Source organism: Hemibagrus wyckioides, linkage group LG29 (genome assembly GCF_019097595.1).
Source record: "Hemibagrus wyckioides isolate EC202008001 linkage group LG29, SWU_Hwy_1.0, whole genome shotgun sequence".
In the NCBI taxonomy this organism is placed as follows: Eukaryota; Metazoa; Chordata; class Actinopteri; order Siluriformes; family Bagridae; genus Hemibagrus; species Hemibagrus wyckioides.
This window is the reverse complement of record NC_080738.1, coordinates 20,562,510-20,579,109: the sequence shown is the minus strand read 5'-3', so window position 1 is coordinate 20,579,109 and position 16,600 is coordinate 20,562,510. Positions and strand designations below refer to the sequence as shown.

The 16,600-nt window shown below is 44.3% G+C and overlaps 1 protein-coding gene across 1 annotated transcript in view; it reads right to left on the bottom strand.

The window, feature by feature from the left end:
* The window catches only part of LOC131349311 (histone PARylation factor 1), a 35,213-nt gene that overhangs the window by 3,966 nt on the left and 14,647 nt on the right, over positions 1-16,600 (bottom strand). Inside the window, exons 4-5 of the mRNA XM_058384904.1 lie at positions 8,145-8,292; positions 7,737-7,824 (exon numbers count right to left, since the gene is read on the bottom strand). Coding sequence (XP_058240887.1) covers positions 7,737-7,824; positions 8,145-8,292 — 236 coding nt within the window. The remainder of the gene's footprint in view (positions 1-7,736; positions 7,825-8,144; positions 8,293-16,600) is intronic.

The window sequence follows — 16,600 nt, the reverse complement described above, 5'->3', positions numbered from 1 at the left end:
TAGGGAGTGTGTAGGGAATAGAGAGTGTGTAGGGAATAGGGAGTGTGTAGGGAATAGAGAGTGTGTAGGGAATAGAGAGCGTGTAGGGAATAGGGAGCATGTAGGGAATAGGGAGTGAATAGGGGAGTGTGTAGGGAATAGGGAGTGTGTAGGGAATAGGGAGTGAATAGGGGAGTGTGTAGGGAATAGAGAGTGTGTAGGGAATAGGGAGCGTGTAGGGAATAGGGAGCATGTAGGGAATAGAGAGTGTGTAGGGAATAGGGAGCGTGTAGGGAATAGGGAGCGTGTAGGAAATAGGGAGCGTGTAGGGAATAGGGAGCGTGTAGGGAATAGGGAGCGAGTAGGGAATAGGGAGCGTGTAGGGAATAGGGAGTGTGTAGGGAATAGGGAATAGGGAGTGTGTAGGGAATAGGGAATAGGGAGTGTGTAGGGAATAGGGAGTGTGTAGGGAATAGGGAGTGTGTAGGGAATAGGGAGTGTGTAGGGAATAGGGAATAGGGAGTGTGTAGGGAATAGGGAATAGGGAGTGTGCAGGGAATAGGGAGTGTGTAGGGAATAGGAAATAGGGAGTGTGTAGGGAATAGAGAGTGTGTAGGGAATAGGGAATAGGGAGTGTGTAGGGAATAGGGAGTGTGTAGGGAATAGGGAGCGTGTAGGGAATAGAGAGTGTGTAGGGAATAGAGAGTGTGTAGGGAATAGGGAATAGGGAGCGTGTAGGGAATAGGGAGTGTGTAGGGAATAGGGAATAGGGAGTGTGTAGGGAATAGGGAGTGTGTAGGGAATAGGGAGTGTGCAGGGAATAGGGAGTGTGCAGGGAATAGAGAGTGTGTAGGGAATAGGGAATAGGGAGTGTGTAGGGAATAGGGAGTGTGTAGGGAATAGGGAATAGGGAGTGTGTAGGGAATAGGGAGTGTGTAGGGAATAGGGAGTGTGTAGGGAATAGGGAGTGTGTAGGGAATAGGGAGTGTGCAGGGAATAGAGAGTGTGTAGGGAATAGGGAATAGGGAGTGTGTAGGGAATAGGGAATAGGGAGTGTGCAGGGAATAGGGAGTGTGTAGGGAATAGGAAATAGGGAGTGTGTAGGGAATAGGGAGTGTGTAGGGAATAGGGAATAGGGAGTGTGTAGGGAATAGAGAGTGTGTAGGGAATAGGGAATAGGGAGTGTGTAGGGAATAGGGAGTGTGTAGGGAATAGGGAGTGTGTAGGGAATGGAGAGTGAATAGGGGAGTAAGTAGGGAATAGGGAATAGGGAGTGTGTAGGGAATAGGGAATAGGGAGTGTGTAGGGAATAGGGAATAGGGAGTGTGTAGGGAATGGAGAGTGAATAGGGGAGTAAGTAGGGAATAGGGAATAGGGAGTGTGTAGGGAATGGAGAGTGAATAGGGGAGTAAGTAGGGAATAGGGAATAGGGAGTGTGTAGGGAATAGGGAATAGGGAGTGTGTAGGGAATAGGGAATAGGGAGTGTGTAGGGAATAGGGAGTGAATAGGGGAGTGTGTAGGGAATAGGGAGTGTGTAGGGAATAGGGAATAGGGAGTGTGTAGGGAATAGGGAGTGAATAGGGGAGTGTGTAGGGAATAGACAGTGTGTAGGGAATAGGGAGTGTGTAGGGAATAGGGAGTGTGTAGGGAATAGGGAGTGTGTAGGGAATAGGGAGTGTGTAGGGAGTAGAGATTGTGTAGGGAATAGGGAGTGTGTAGGGAATAGGGAATAGGGAGCGTGTAGGGAATAGGGAGCGTGTAGGGAATAGGGAGCGTGTAGGGAATAGGGAGCGTGTAGGGAATAGGGAGCGTGTAGGGAATAGGGAGCGTGTAGGGAATAGGGAGCGTGTAGGGAATAGGGAATAGGGAGCGTGTAGGGAATAGGGAGCGTGTAGGGAATAGGGAGCGTGTAGGGAATAGGGAGCGTGTAGGGAATAGGGAGCGTGTAGGGAATAGAGAGTGTGTAGGGAATAGGGAATAGGGAGCGTGTAGGGAATAGGGAGCGTGTAGGGAATAGGGAGTGTGTAGGGAATAGGGAATAGGGAGCGTGTAGGGAATAGGGAATAGGGAGCGTGTAGGGAATAGGGAATAGGGAGTGTGTAGGGAATAGGGAATAGGGAGTGTGTAGGGAATAGGGAGTGTGTAGGGAATAGGGAGTGTGTAGGGGAGTGTGTAGGGAATAGGGAGCGTGTAGGGAATAGGGAGCGTGTAGGGAATAGGGAATAGGGAGCGTGTAGGGAATAGGGAGCGTGTAGGGAATAGGGAATAGGGAGCGTGTAGGGAATAGGGAATAGGGAGTGTGTAGGGAATAGGGAGTGAATAGGGGAGTGTGTAGGGAATAGGGAGTGTGTAGGGAATAGGGAGTGTGTAGGGAATAGGGAGTGTGTAGGGAATAGACAGTGTGTAGGGAATAGGGAGTGTGTAGGGAATAGGGAGTGTGTAGGGAGTAGAGATTGTGTAGGGAATAGGGAGTGTGTAGGGAATAGGGAATAGGGAGCGTGTAGGGAATAGGGAGCGTGTAGGGAATAGGGAGCGTGTAGGGAATAGGGAATAGGGAGCGTGTAGGGAATAGGGAGCGTGTAGGAATAGGAGCGTGTAGGGAATAGGGAATAGGGAGCGTGTAGGGAATAGGGAGCGTGTAGGGAATAGGGAGCGTGTAGGGAATAGAGAGTGTGTAGGGAATAGAGAGTGTGTAGGGAATAGGGAATAGGGAGCGTGGAGGGAATAGGGAGCGTGTAGGGAATAGGGAGCGTGTAGGGAATAGGGAGCGTGTAGGGAATAGAGAGTGTGTAGGGAATAGGGAATAGGGAGCGTGTAGGGAATAGGGAATAGGGAGCGTGTAGGGAATAGGGAATAGGGAGTGTGTAGGGAATAGCGAGCGTGTAGGGAATAGGGAATAGGGAGCGTGTAGGGAATAGGGAGCGTGTAGGGAATAGGGAATAGGGAGCGTGTAGGGAATAGGGAATAGGGAGTGTGTAGGGAATAGGGAGTGAATAGGGGAGTGTGTAGGGAATAGGGAGTGTGTAGGGAATAGGGAGTGTGTAGGGAATAGACAGTGTGTAGGGAATAGGGAGTGTGTAGGGAATAGGGAGTGTGTAGGGAGTAGAGATTGTGTAGGGAATAGGGAGTGTGTAGGGAATAGGGAATAGGGAGCGTGTAGGGAATAGGGAGCGTGTAGGGAATAGGGAGCGTGTAGGGAATAGGGAGCGTGTAGGGAATAGGGAGCGTGTAGGGAATAGGGAGCGTGTAGGGAATAGGGAATAGGGAGCGTGTAGGGAATAGGGAGCGTGTAGGGAATAGGGAGCGTGTAGGGAATAGAGAGTGTGTAGGGAATAGAGAGTGTGTAGGGAATAGGGAATAGGGAGCGTGGAGGGAATAGGGAGCGTGTAGGGAATAGGGAGCGTGTAGGGAATAGGGAGCGTGTAGGGAATAGGGAGCGTGTAGGGAATAGAGAGTGTGAGAATAGGAATAGGGAGCGTGTAGGGAATAGGGAATAGGGAGCGTGTAGGGAATAGGGAATAGGGAGTGTGTAGGGAATAGGGAATAGGGAGTGTGTAGGGAATAGGGAATAGGGAGTGTGTAGGGAATAGAGAGTGAATAGGGGAGTGTGTAGGGAATAGGGAGCGTGTAGGGAATAGGGAGCGTGTAGGGAATAGGGAGCGTGTAGGGAATAGGGAATAGGGAGCGTGTAGGGAATAGGGAGCGTGTAGGGAATAGGGAATAGGGAGCGTGTAGGGAATAGGGAGCGTGTAGGGAATAGGGAATAGGGAGCGTGTAGGGAATAGGGAATAGGGAGTGTGTAGGGAATAGGGAGTGAATAGGGGAGTGTGTAGGGAATAGGGAGTGTGTAGGGAATAGACAGTGTGTAGGGAATAGGGAGTGTGTAGGGAATAGGGAGTGTGTAGGGAATAGGGAGTGTGTAGGGAGTAGAGATTGTGTAGGGAATAGGGAGTGTGTAGGGAATAGGGAATAGGGAGCGTGTAGGGAATAGGGAGCGTGTAGGGAATAGGGAGCGTGTAGGGAATAGGGAATAGGGAGCGTGTAGGGAATAGGGAGCGTGTAGGGAATAGGGAGCGTGTAGGGAATAGGGAATAGGGAGCGTGTAGGGAATAGGGAGCGTGTAGGGAATAGGGAGCGTGTAGGGAATAGGGAGCGTGTAGGGAATAGGGAGCGTGTAGGGAATAGAGAGTGTGTAGGGAATAGAGAGTGTGTAGGGAATAGGGAATAGGGAGCGTGGAGGGAATAGGGAGCGTGTAGGGAATAGGGAGCGTGTAGGGAATAGGGAGCGTGTAGGGAATAGAGAGTGTGTAGGGAATAGGGAGCGTGTAGGGAATAGGGAATAGGGAGCGTGTAGGGAATAGGGAATAGGGAGCGTGTAGGGAATAGGGAATAGGGAGCGTGTAGGGAATAGGGAGCGTGTAGGGAATAGGGAGCGTGTAGGGAATAGGGAATAGGGAGCGTGTAGGGAATAGGGAACGTGTAGGGAATAGGGAGCGTGTAGGGAATAGGGAATAGGGAGCGTGTAGGGAATAGGGAGCGTGTAGGGAATAGGGAATAGGGAGCGTGTAGGGAATAGGGAGCGTGTAGGGAATAGGGAGCGTGTAGGGAATAGGGAGCGTGTAGGGAATATGGAATAGGGAGCGTGTAGGGAATAGGGAGCGTGTAGGGAATAGGGAATAGGGAGCGTGTAGGGAATAGGGAGCGTGTAGGGAATAGGGAGCGTGTAGGGAATAGGGAATAGGGAGCGTGTAGGGAATAGAGAGTGTGTAGGGAATAGGGAGCGTGTAGGGAATAGAGAGTGTGTAGGGAATAGAGAGTGTGTAGGGAATAGGGAATAGGGAGCGTGGAGGGAATAGGGAGCGTGTAGGGAATAGGGAGCGTGTAGGGAATAGGGAGCGTGTAGGGAATAGGGAATAGGGAGCGTGTAGGGAATAGGGAGTGTGTAGGGAATAGGGAATAGGGAGTGTGTAGGGAATAGGGAATAGGGAGTGTGTAGGGAATAGAGAGTGAATAGGGGAGTGTGTAGGGAATAGGGAGCGTGTAGGGAATAGGGAACGTGTAGGGAATAGGGAATAGGGAGCGTGTAGGGAATAGCGAGCGTGTAGGGAATAGGGAATAGGGAGCGTGTAGGGAATAGGGAGCGTGTAGGGAATAGGGAATAGGGAGCGTGTAGGGAATAGGGAGTGAATAGGGGAGTGTGTAGGGAATAGGGAGTGTGTAGGGAATAGGGAATAGGGAGTGTGTAGGGAATAGGGAGTGAATAGGGGAGTGTGTAGGGAATAGGGAGTGTGTAGGGAATAGACAGTGTGTAGGGAATAGGGAGTGTGTAGGGAATAGGGAGTGTGTAGGGAGTAGAGATTGTGTAGGGAATAGGGAGTGTGTAGGGAATAGGGAATAGGGAGCGTGTAGGGAATAGGGAGCGTGTAGGGAATAGGGAGCGTGTAGGGAATAGGGAGCGTGTAGGGAATAGGGAATAGGGAGCGTGTAGGGAATAGGGAGCGTGTAGGGAATAGGGAGCGTGTAGGGAATAGGGAGCGTGTAGGGAATAGGGAATAGGGAGCGTGTAGGGAATAGGGAGCGTGTAGGGAATAGGGAGCGTGTAGGGAATAGAGAGTGTGTAGGGAATAGAGAGTGTGTAGGGAATAGGGAGCGTGTAGGGAATAGGGAATAGGGAGCGTGTAGGGAATAGGGAGCGTGTAGGGAATAGGGAGCGTGTAGGGAATAGGGAGCGTGTAGGGAATAGGGAGCGTGTAGGGAATAGAGAGTGTGTAGGGAATAGAGAGTGTGTAGGGAATAGAGAGTGTGTAGGGAATAGGGAATAGGGAGCGTGTAGGGAATAGGGAGCGTGTAGGGAATAGGGAGCGTGTAGGGAATAGGGAGCGTGTAGGGAATAGGGAGCGTGTAGGGAATAGAGAGTGTGTAGGGAATAGGGAATAGGGAGCGTGTAGGGAATAGGGAATAGGGAGCGTGTAGGGAATAGGGAATAGGGAGTGTGTAGGGAATAGGGAATAGGGAGTGTGTAGGGAATAGGGAATAGGGAGTGTGTAGGGAATAGAGAGTGAATAGGGGAGTGTGTAGGGAATAGAGAGTGAATAGGGGAGTGTGTAGGGAATAGGGAGCGTGTAGGGAATAGGGAGCGTGTAGGGAATAGGGAATAGGGAGCGTGTAGGGAATAGGGAGCGTGTAGGGAATAGGGAGCGTGTAGGGAATAGGGAATAGGGAGCGTGTAGGGAATAGGGAGCGTGTAGGGAATAGGGAATAGGGAGCGTGTAGGGAATAGGGAGCGTGTAGGGAATAGGGAATAGGGAGCGTGTAGGGAATAGGGAATAGGGAGTGTGTAGGGAATAGGGAGTGAATAGGGGAGTGTGTAGGGAATAGGGAGTGTGTAGGGAATAGGGAGTGTGTAGGGAATAGACAGTGTGTAGGGAATAGGGAGTGTGTAGGGAATAGGGAGTGTGTAGGGAGTAGAGATTGTGTAGGGAATAGGGAGTGTGTAGGGAATAGGGAATAGGGAGCGTGTAGGGAATAGGGAGCGTGTAGGGAATAGGGAGCGTGTAGGGAATAGGGAATAGGGAGCGTGTAGGGAATAGGGAGCGTGTAGGGAATAGGGAGCGTGTAGGGAATAGGGAATAGGGAGCGTGTAGGGAATAGGGAGCGTGTAGGGAATAGGGAGCGTGTAGGGAATAGGGAGCGTGTAGGGAATAGAGAGTGTGTAGGGAATAGAGAGTGTGTAGGGAATAGGGAATAGGGAGCGTGGAGGGAATAGGGAGTGTGTAGGGAATAGGGAGCGTGTAGGGAATAGGGAGCGTGTAGGGAATAGGGAGCGTGTAGGGAATAGGGAGCGTGTAGGGAATAGAGAGTGTGTAGGGAATAGAGAGTGTGTAGGGAATAGGGAGCGTGTAGGGAATAGGGAATAGGGAGCGTGTAGGGAATAGGGAATAGGGAGCGTGTAGGGAATAGGGAATAGGGAGCGTGTAGGGAATAGGGAGCGTGTAGGGAATAGGGAGCGTGTAGGGAATAGGGAATAGGGAGCGTGTAGGGAATAGGGAACGTGTAGGGAATAGGGAGCGTGTAGGGAATAGGGAGCGTGTAGGGAATAGGGAATAGGGAGCGTGTAGGGAATAGGGAATAGGGAGCGTGTAGGGAATAGGGAGCGTGTAGGGAATAGGGAGCGTGTAGGGAATATGGAATAGGGAGCGTGTAGGGAATAGGGAGCGTGTAGGGAATAGGGAGCGTGTAAGGAATAGGGAGCGTGTAGGGAATAGGGAGCGTGTAGGGAATAGGGAGCGTGTAGGGAATAGGGAGCGTGTAGGGAATAGGGAGCGTGTAGGGAATAGGGAGCGTGTAGGGAATAGGGAGCGTGTAGGGAATAGGGAGCGTGTAAGGAATAGGGAGCGTGTAAGGAATAGGGAGCGTGTAGGGAATAGGGAGCGTGTAGGGAATAGGGAGCGTGTAGGGAATAGGGAGCGTGTAGGGAATAGGGAGCGTGTAGGGAATAGGGAGCGTGTAAGGAATAGGGAGCGTGTAGGGAATAGGGAGCGTGTAGGGAATAGGGAGCGTGTAAGGAATAGGGAGCGTGTAGGGAATAGGGAGCGTGTAGGGAATAGGGAGCGTGTAAGGAATAGGGAGCGTGTAGGGAATAGGGAGCGTGTAGGGAATAGGGAGCGTGTAGGGAATAGGGAGCGTGTAGGGAATAGGGAGCGTGTAGGGAATAGGGAGCGTGTAGGGAATAGGGAGTGTATGGAGATGAGGGTACCGTCAGTCTCAGGGAGTTCTCGATATCCCACGTTGTTTTTATCCACAGGCACTACAATACCAGCACCATGAAATGTCTTACAGACCACCTGATGTACACACACACACACACACACACACACACACACACAAAATCAATGCCATGCCTGGTTTTCTAGTGAGTGTGTGGAGACAGGAAGCCGGAGTGTGCACTTCCTGCTGGATTTACAGGTCCTGACACTACAGAATGTAAACACTTTCACTATCCTGAACTGAACATTTAAAACCTTTATACTGTTATTTATCAAAAACTGCTCATCCTCTGTGTGTGTGTGTGTGTGAGTGTGTGTGAGTGTGTGTGTGTGTGTGAGTGTGTGTGTGAGTGTGTGTGTGAGTGTGTGTGTGAGAGAGTGTGTGTGTGTCTGTATACCTTCCTGTCTCTCAGCTTCATGGCTTTAGTTTTCTGCTCCAGTGGCAAACCCAGATGTTCCGCCTCCTTCCTTAACTCCACCTCCAATTTCTCCAGAGCTTCATTGCCCCGCCTACTTCGCTCACGCTTCTTCCTGCCTAATAACAGCCTGAGAAAGAGACAAAATGGACAGAAATACACAGATCATGACAGAGAAGGAGAGAGAGAGAGACAGGTCGAGCCACACAGACTCAGACAGAGACAGAGACAGAGAGACAGACACACAGAGAGAAAGACAGTATCAGACACAGAAAGAGACACAGAGAGACAGACACAGAGACACAGACAGACAGACACAGAGACACAGACAGACAGACACAGAGACACAGACAGACAGACACAGAGACACAGACTCAGAGACAGAGATATAATAGTAAAATTTAAAAATGTGTTTAAAGCTGTGTAAAGAAGTCTACACTATATTTTGCTCATTTGTGTGTGTGTGTGTGTGTGTGTGTGTGTGAGCTGCTGGACATTACAGATCACTGGTTCCCCCAGCTAATGGTGGAGAACCCCCAGTGTTTTAATGATTGGGTTTTTGTGTTCTGTTCAAACACTCTTCAGACAAACTGGACTTAACTACCTGATACACTCCATCAGACGGACAACCGGCGGACGCTAATGACCAGTTCACACTGCACCGCTATCTGTGTTAGCATTCAGTCTCTGTGTTCACACTGCACCGCTATCTGTGTTAGCATTCAGTCTCTGTGTTCACACCGCACCGCTATCTGTGTTAGCATTCAGTCTCTGTGTTCACACCGCACCGCTATCTGTGTTAGCATTCAGTCTCTGTGTTCACACCGCACCGCTATCTGTGTTAGCATTCAGTCTCGGTGTTCACACCGCACCGCTATCTGTGTTAGCATTCAGTCTCTGAAACACAATCACACGTGTGTGTGTGTGATTGTTTGTGTTTTCATGTCTGTGTGTGTATTAATGTGTGTGTTTTCATGTCTGTATGTTCATGTGTGTGTGTGTGTGTATTAATGTGTGTGTTTTCATGTCTGTATGTTCATGTGTGTGTGTGTGTGTATTAATGTGTGTGTTTTCATGTCTGTATGTTCATGTGTGTGTGTGTGTGTGTGTGTATTAATGTGTGTGTTTTCATGTCTGTATGTTCATGTGTGTGTGTGTGTGTGTGTGTATTAATGTGTGTGTTTTCATGTCTGTATGTTCATGTGTGTGTGTGTGTGTGTGTGTATTAATGTGTGTGTTTTCATGTCTGTATGTTCGTGTGTGTGTGTGTGTGTGTGTGTATTAATGTGTGTGTTTTCAGGTCTGTATGTTCGTGTGTGTGTGTGTGTGTATTAATGTGTGTGTTTTCATGTCTGTATGTTCGTGTGTGTGTGTGTGTGTGTATTAATGTGTGTGTTTTCATGTCTGTATGTTCATGTGTGTGTGTGTGTGTGTGTGTATTAATGTGTGTGTTTTCATGTCTGTATGTTCATGTGTGTGTGTGTGTGTGTATTAATGTGTGTGTTTTCATGTCTGTATGTTCATGTGTGTGTGTGTGTGTATTAATGTGTGTGTTTTCATGTCTGTATGTTCATGTGTGTGTGTGTGTGTATTAATGTGTGTGTTTTCATGTCTGTATGTTCATGTGTGTGTGTGTGTGTGTATTAATGTGTGTGTTTTCATGTCTGTATGTTCATGTGTGTGTGTGTGTATTAATGTGTGTGTTTTCATGTCTGTATGTTCATGTGTGTGTGTGTGTATTAATGTGTGTGTTTTCATGTCTGTATGTTCATGTGTGTGTGTGTGTGTGTATTAATGTGTGTGTTTTCATGTCTGTATGTTCATGTGTGTGTGTGTGTGTGTATTTATGTGTGTGTTTTCATGTCTGTATGTTCATGTGTGTGGTGTGTGTGTATTAATGTGTGTGTTTTCATGTCTGTATGTTCATGTGTGTGTGTGTGTGTATTAATGTGTGTGTTTTCATGTCTGTATGTTCATGTGTGTGTGTATTAATGTGTGTGTTTTCATGTCTGTATGTTCATGTGTGTGTGTGTGTGTATTAATGTGTGTGTTTTCATGTCTGTATGTTCATGTGTGTGTGTGTGTGTATTAATGTGTGTGTTTTCATGTCTGTATGTTCATGTGTGTGTGTGTGTGTATTAATGTGTGTGTTTTCATGTCTGTATGTTCATGTGTGTGTGTGTGTGTGTATTAATGTGTGTGTTTTCATGTCTGTATGTTCATGTGTGTGTGTGTGTTGTATTAATGTGTGTGTTTTCATGACTGTATGTTCATGTGTGTGTGTGTGTGTGTATTAATGTGTGTGTTTTCATGTCTGTATGTTCATGTGTGTGTGTGTGTGTATTAATGTGTGTGTTTTCATGTCTGTATGTTCATGTGTGTGTGTGTGTGTATTAATGTGTGTGTTTTCATGTCTGTATGTTCATGAGTGTGTGTGTGTGTGTATTAATGTGTGTGTTTTCATGTCTGTATGTTCGTGTGTGTGTGTGTGTGTATTAATGTGTGTGTTTTCATGTCTGTATGTTCATGTGTGTGTGTGTGTGTGTATTAATGTGTGTGTTTTCATGTCTGTATGTTCATGTGTGTGTGTGTGTGTATTAATGTGTGTGTTTTCATGTCTGTATGTTCATGTGTGTGTGTGTGTGTGTATTAATGTGTGTGTTTTCATGTCTGTATGTTCATGTGTGTGTGTGTGTGTGTATTAATGTGTGTGTTTTCATGTCTGTATGTTCATGTGTGTGTGTGTGTATTAATGTGTGTGTTTTCATGTCTGTATGTTCATGTGTGTGTGTGTGTGTATTAATGTGTGTGTTTTCATGTCTGTATGTTCATGTGTGTGTGTGTGTGTGTATTAATGTGTGTGTTTTCATGTCTGTATGTTCATGTGTGTGTGTGTGTGTATTAATGTGTGTGTTTTCATGTCTGTATGTTCATGTGTGTGTGTGTGTGTGTATTAATGTGTGTGTTTTCATGTCTGTATGTTCATGTGTGTGTGTGTGTATTAATGTGTGTGTTTTCATGTCTGTATGTTCATGTGTGTGTGTGTGTGTATTAATGTGTGTGTTTTCATGTCTGTATGTTCATGTGTGTGTGTGTGTGTATTAATGTGTGTGTTTTCATGTCTGTATGTTCATGTGTGTGTGTGTGTGTGTATTAATGTGTGTGTTTTCATGTCTGTATGTTCATGTGTGTGTGTGTGTGTATTAATGTGTGTGTTTTCATGTCTGTATGTTCATGTGTGTGTGTGTGTGTATTAATGTGTGTGTTTTCATGTCTGTATGTTCATGTGTGTGTGTGTGTGTATTAATGTGTGTGTTTTCATGTCTGTATGTTCATGTGTGTGTGTGTGTGTGTATTAATGTGTGTGTTTTCATGTCTGTATGTTCATGTGTGTGTGTGTGTGTATTAATGTGTGTGTTTTCATGTCTGTATGTTCATGTGTGTGTGTGTGTGTATTAATGTGTGTGTTTTCATGTCTGTATGTTCATGTGTGTGTGTGTGTGTATTAATGTGTGTGTTTTCATGTCTGTATGTTCATGTGTGTGTGTGTGTGTGTATTAATGTGTGTGTTTTCATGTCTGTATGTTCATGTGTGTGTGTGTGTGTGTATTAATGTGTGTGTTTTCATGTCTGTATGTTCATGTGTGTGTGTGTGTGTATTAATGTGTGTGTTTTCATGTCTGTATGTTCATGTGTGTGTGTGTGTGTATTAATGTGTGTGTTTTCATGTCTGTATGTTCATGTGTGTGTGTGTGTGTGTATTAATGTGTGTGTTTTCATGTCTGTATGTTCATGTGTGTGTGTGTGTGTATTAATGTGTGTGTTTTCATGTCTGTATGTTCATGTGTGTGTGTGTGTGTGTATTAATGTGTGTGTTTTCATGTCTGTATGTTCATGGTGTGTGTGTGTGTGTATTAATGTGTGTGTTTTCATGTCTGTATGTTCATGTGTGTGTGTGTGTGTGTATTAATGTGTGTGTTTTCATGTCTGTATGTTCGTGTGTGTGTGTGTGTATTAATGTGTGTGTTTTCATGTCTGTATGTTCGTGTGTGTGTGTGTGTGTATTAATTTGTGTGTTTTCATGTCTGTATGTTCATGTGTGTGTGTGTGTGTGTGTATTAATGTGTGTGTTTTCATGTCTGTATGTTCGTGTGTGTGTGTGTGTGTGTATTAATGTGTGTGTTTTCATGTCTGTATGTTCGTGTGTGTGTGTGTGTGTGTATTAATGTGTGTGTTTTCATGTCTGTATGTTCATGTGTGTGTGTGTGTGTATTAATGTGTGTGTTTTCATGTCTGTATGTTCATGTGTGTGTGTGTGTGTGTATTAATGTGTGTGTTTTCATGTCTGTATGTTCATGTGTGTGTGTGTGTATTAATGTGTGTGTTTTCATGTCTGTATGTTCATGTGTGTGTGTGTGTGTATTAATGTGTGTGTTTTCATGTCTGTATGTTCATGTGTGTGTGTGTGTATTAATGTGTGTGTTTTCATGTCTGTATGTTCATGTGTGTGTGTGTGTGTGTGTATTAATGTGTGTGTTTTCATGTCTGTATGTTCATGTGTGTGTGTGTGTGTATTAATGTGTGTGTTTTCATGTCTGTATGTTCATGTGTGTGTGTGTGTGTATTAATGTGTGTGTTTTCATGTCTGTATGTTCACGTGTGTGTGTGTGTGTATTAATGTGTGTGTTTTCATGTCTGTATGTTCTTGTGTGTGTGTGTGTGTGTATTAATGTGTGTGTTTTCATGTCTGTATGTTCATGTGTGTGTGTGTGTGTATTAATGTGTGTGTTTTCATGTCTGTATGTTCGTGTGTGTGTGTGTGTGTATTAATGTGTGTGTTTTCATGTCTGTATGTTCATGTGTGTGTGTGTGTGTATTAATGTGTGTGTTTTCATGTCTGTATGTTCGTGTGTGTGTGTGTGTGTGTGTATTAATGTGTGTGTTTTCATGTCTGTATGTTCATGTGTGTGTGTGTGTGTATTAATGTGTGTGTTTTCATGTCTGTATGTTCATGTGTGTGTGTGTGTGTGTATTAATGTGTGTGTTTTCATGTCTGTATGTTCATGTGTGTGTGTGTGTGTATTAATGTGTGTGTTTTCATGTCTGTATGTTCGTGTGTGTGTGTGTGTGTGTATTAATGTGTGTGTTTTCATGTGGGTATGTTCATGTGTGTGTGTTTGTGTGTATTAATGTGTGGGTTTTCATGGCTGTCTGTTCATGTGTGTGTGTGGGTGTGTGTATTAATGTGTGTGTTTTCATGTCTGTATGTTCATGTGTGTGTGTGTGTGTATTAATGTGTGTGTTTTCATGTCTGTATGTTCATGTGTGTGTGTGTGTGTATTAATGTGTGTGTTTTCATGTCTGTATGTTCATGTGTGTGTGTGTGTGTATTAATGTGTGTGTTTTCATGTCTGTATGTTCATGTGTGTGTGTGTGTATTAATGTGTGTGTTTTCATGTCTGTATGTTCATGTGTGTGTGTGTGTGTATTAATGTGTGTGTTTTCATGTCTGTATGTTCATGTGTGTGTGTGTGTGTATTAATGTGTGTGTTTTCATGTCTGTATGTTCATGTGTGTGTGTGTGTGTATTAATGTGTGTGTTTTCATGTCTGTATGTTCATGTGTGTGTGTGTGTGTATTAATGTGTGTGTTTTCATGTCTGTATGTTCATGTGTGTGTGTGTGTGTGTGTATTAATGTGTGTGTTTTCATGTCTGTATGTTCATGTGTGTGTGTGTGTGTATTAATGTGTGTGTTTTCATGTCTGTATGTTCGTGTGTGTGTGTGTGTGTATTAATGTGTGTGTTTTCATGTCTGTATGTTCGTGTGTGTGTGTGTGTGTATTAATGTGTGTGTTTTCATGTCTGTATGTTCATGTGTGTGTGTGTGTGTGTATTAATGTGTGTGTTTTCATGTCTGTATGTTCATGTGTGTGTGTGTGTGTGTATTAATGTGTGTGTTTTCATGTCTGTATGTTCGTGTGTGTGTGTGTGTGTGTGTATTAATGTGTGTGTTTTCATGTCAGTATGTTCATGTGTGTGTGTGTGTATTAATGTGTGTGTTTTCATGTCTGTATGTTCATGTGTGTGTGTGTGTGTGTGTGTATTAATGTGTGTGTTTTCATGTCTGTATGTTCATGTGTGTGTGTGTATTAATGTGTGTGTTTTCATGTCTGTATGTTCATGTGTGTGTGTGTGTGTATTAATGTGTGTGTTTTCATGTCTGTATGTTCATGTGTGTGTGTGTGTGTGTATTAATGTGTGTGTTTTCATGTCTGTATGTTCATGTGTGTGTGTGTATTAATGTGTGTGTTTTCATGTCTGTATGTTCGTGTGTGTGTGTGTGTATTAATGTGTGTGTTTTCATGTCTGTATGTTCATGTGTGTGTGTGTGTGTGTGTATTAATGTGTGTGTTTTCATGTCTGTATGTTCATGTGTGTGTGTGTGTGTGTGTATTAATGTGTGTGTTTTCATGTCTGTATGTTCATGTGTGTGTGTGTGTGTGTATTAATGTGTGTGTTTTCATGTCTGTATGTTCATGTGTGTGTGTGTGTGTGTATTAATGTGTGTGTTTTCATGTCTGTATGTTCATGTGTGTGTGTGTATTAATGTGTGTGTTTTCATGTCTGTATGTTCGTGTGTGTGTGTGTGTATTAATGTGTGTGTTTTCATGTCTGTATGTTCATGTGTGTGTGTGTGTATTAATGTGTGTGTTTTCATGTCTGTATGTTCGTGTGTGTGTGTGTATTAATGTGTGTGTTTTCATGTCTGTATGTTCGTGTGTGTGTGTGTATTAATGTGTGTGTTTTCATGTCTGTATGTTCATGTGTGTGTGTGTGTGTGTGTATTAATGTGTGTGTTTTCATGTCTGTATGTTCATGTGTGTGTGTGTATTAATGTGTGTGTTTTCATGTCTGTATGTTCATGTGTGTGTGTGTGTGTATTAATGTGTGTGTTTTCATGTCTGTATGTTCACGTGTGTGTGTGTGTGTATTAATGTGTGTGTTTTCATGTCTGTATGTTCATGTGTGTGTGTGTGTGTGTATTAATGTGTGTTTTCATGTCTGTATGTTCATGTGTGTGTGTGTGTGTATTAATGTGTGTGTTTTCATGTCTGTATGTTCGTGTGTGTGTGTGTGTGTATTAATGTGTGTGTTTTCATGTCTGTATGTTCATGTGTGTGTGTATTAATGTGTGTGTTTTCATGTCTGTATGTTCGTGTGTGTGTGTGTGTGTGTGTATTAATGTGTGTGTTTTCATGTCTGTATGTTCATGTGTGTGTGTGTATTAATGTGTGTGTTTTCATGTCTGTATGTTCATGTGTGTGTGTGTGTGTATTAATGTGTGTGTTTTCATGTCTGTATGTTCATGTGTGTGTGTGTGTGTATTAATGTGTGTGTTTTCATGTCTGTATGTTCGTGTGTGTGTGTGTGTGTGTATTAATGTGTGTGTTTTCATGTGTGTATGTTCATGTGTGTGTGTGTGTGTGTATTAATGTGTGTGTTTTCATGTCTGTATGTTCATGTGTGTGTGTGTATTAATGTGTGTGTTTTCATGTCTGTATGTTCATGTGTGTGTGTGTGTATTAATGTGTGTGTTTTCATGTCTGTATGTTCATGTGTGTGTGTGTGTGTATTAATGTGTGTGTTTTCATGTCTGTATGTTCATGTGTGTGTGTGTGTGTATTAATGTGTGTGTTTTCATGTCTGTATGTTCATGTGTGTGTGTGTGTATTAATGTGTGTGTTTTCATGTCTGTATGTTCATGTGTGTGTGTGTGTGTATTAATGTGTGTGTTTTCATGTCTGTATGTTCATGTGTGTGTGTGTGTGTATTAATGTGTGTGTTTTCATGTCTGTATGTTCATGTGTGTGTGTGTGTGTATTAATGTGTGTGTTTTCATGTCTGTATGTTCATGTGTGTGTGTGTGTGTATTAATGTGTGTGTTTTCATGTCTGTATGTTCATGTGTGTGTGTGTGTGTGTGTATTAATGTGTGTGTTTTCATGTCTGTATGTTCATGTGTGTGTGTGTGTGTGTATTAATGTGTGTGTTTTCATGTCTGTATGTTCGTGTGTGTGTGTGTGTGTATTAATGTGTGTGTTTTCATGTCTGTATGTTCGTGTGTGTGTGTGTGTGTATTAATGTGTGTGTTTTCATGTCTGTATGTTCATGTGTGTGTGTGTGTGTGTATTAATGTGTGTGTTTTCATGTCTGTATGTTCGTGTGTGTGTGTGTATTAATGTGTGTGTTTTCATGTCTGTATGTTCGTGTGTGTGTGTGTGTGTGTGTATTAATGTGTGTGTTTTCATGTCTGTATGTTCATGTGTGTGTGTGTATTAATGTGTGTGTTTTCATGTCTGTATGTTCGTGTGTGTGTGTGTGTGTATTAATGTGTGTGTTTTCATGTCTGTATGTTCATGTGTGTGTGTGTGTGTGTA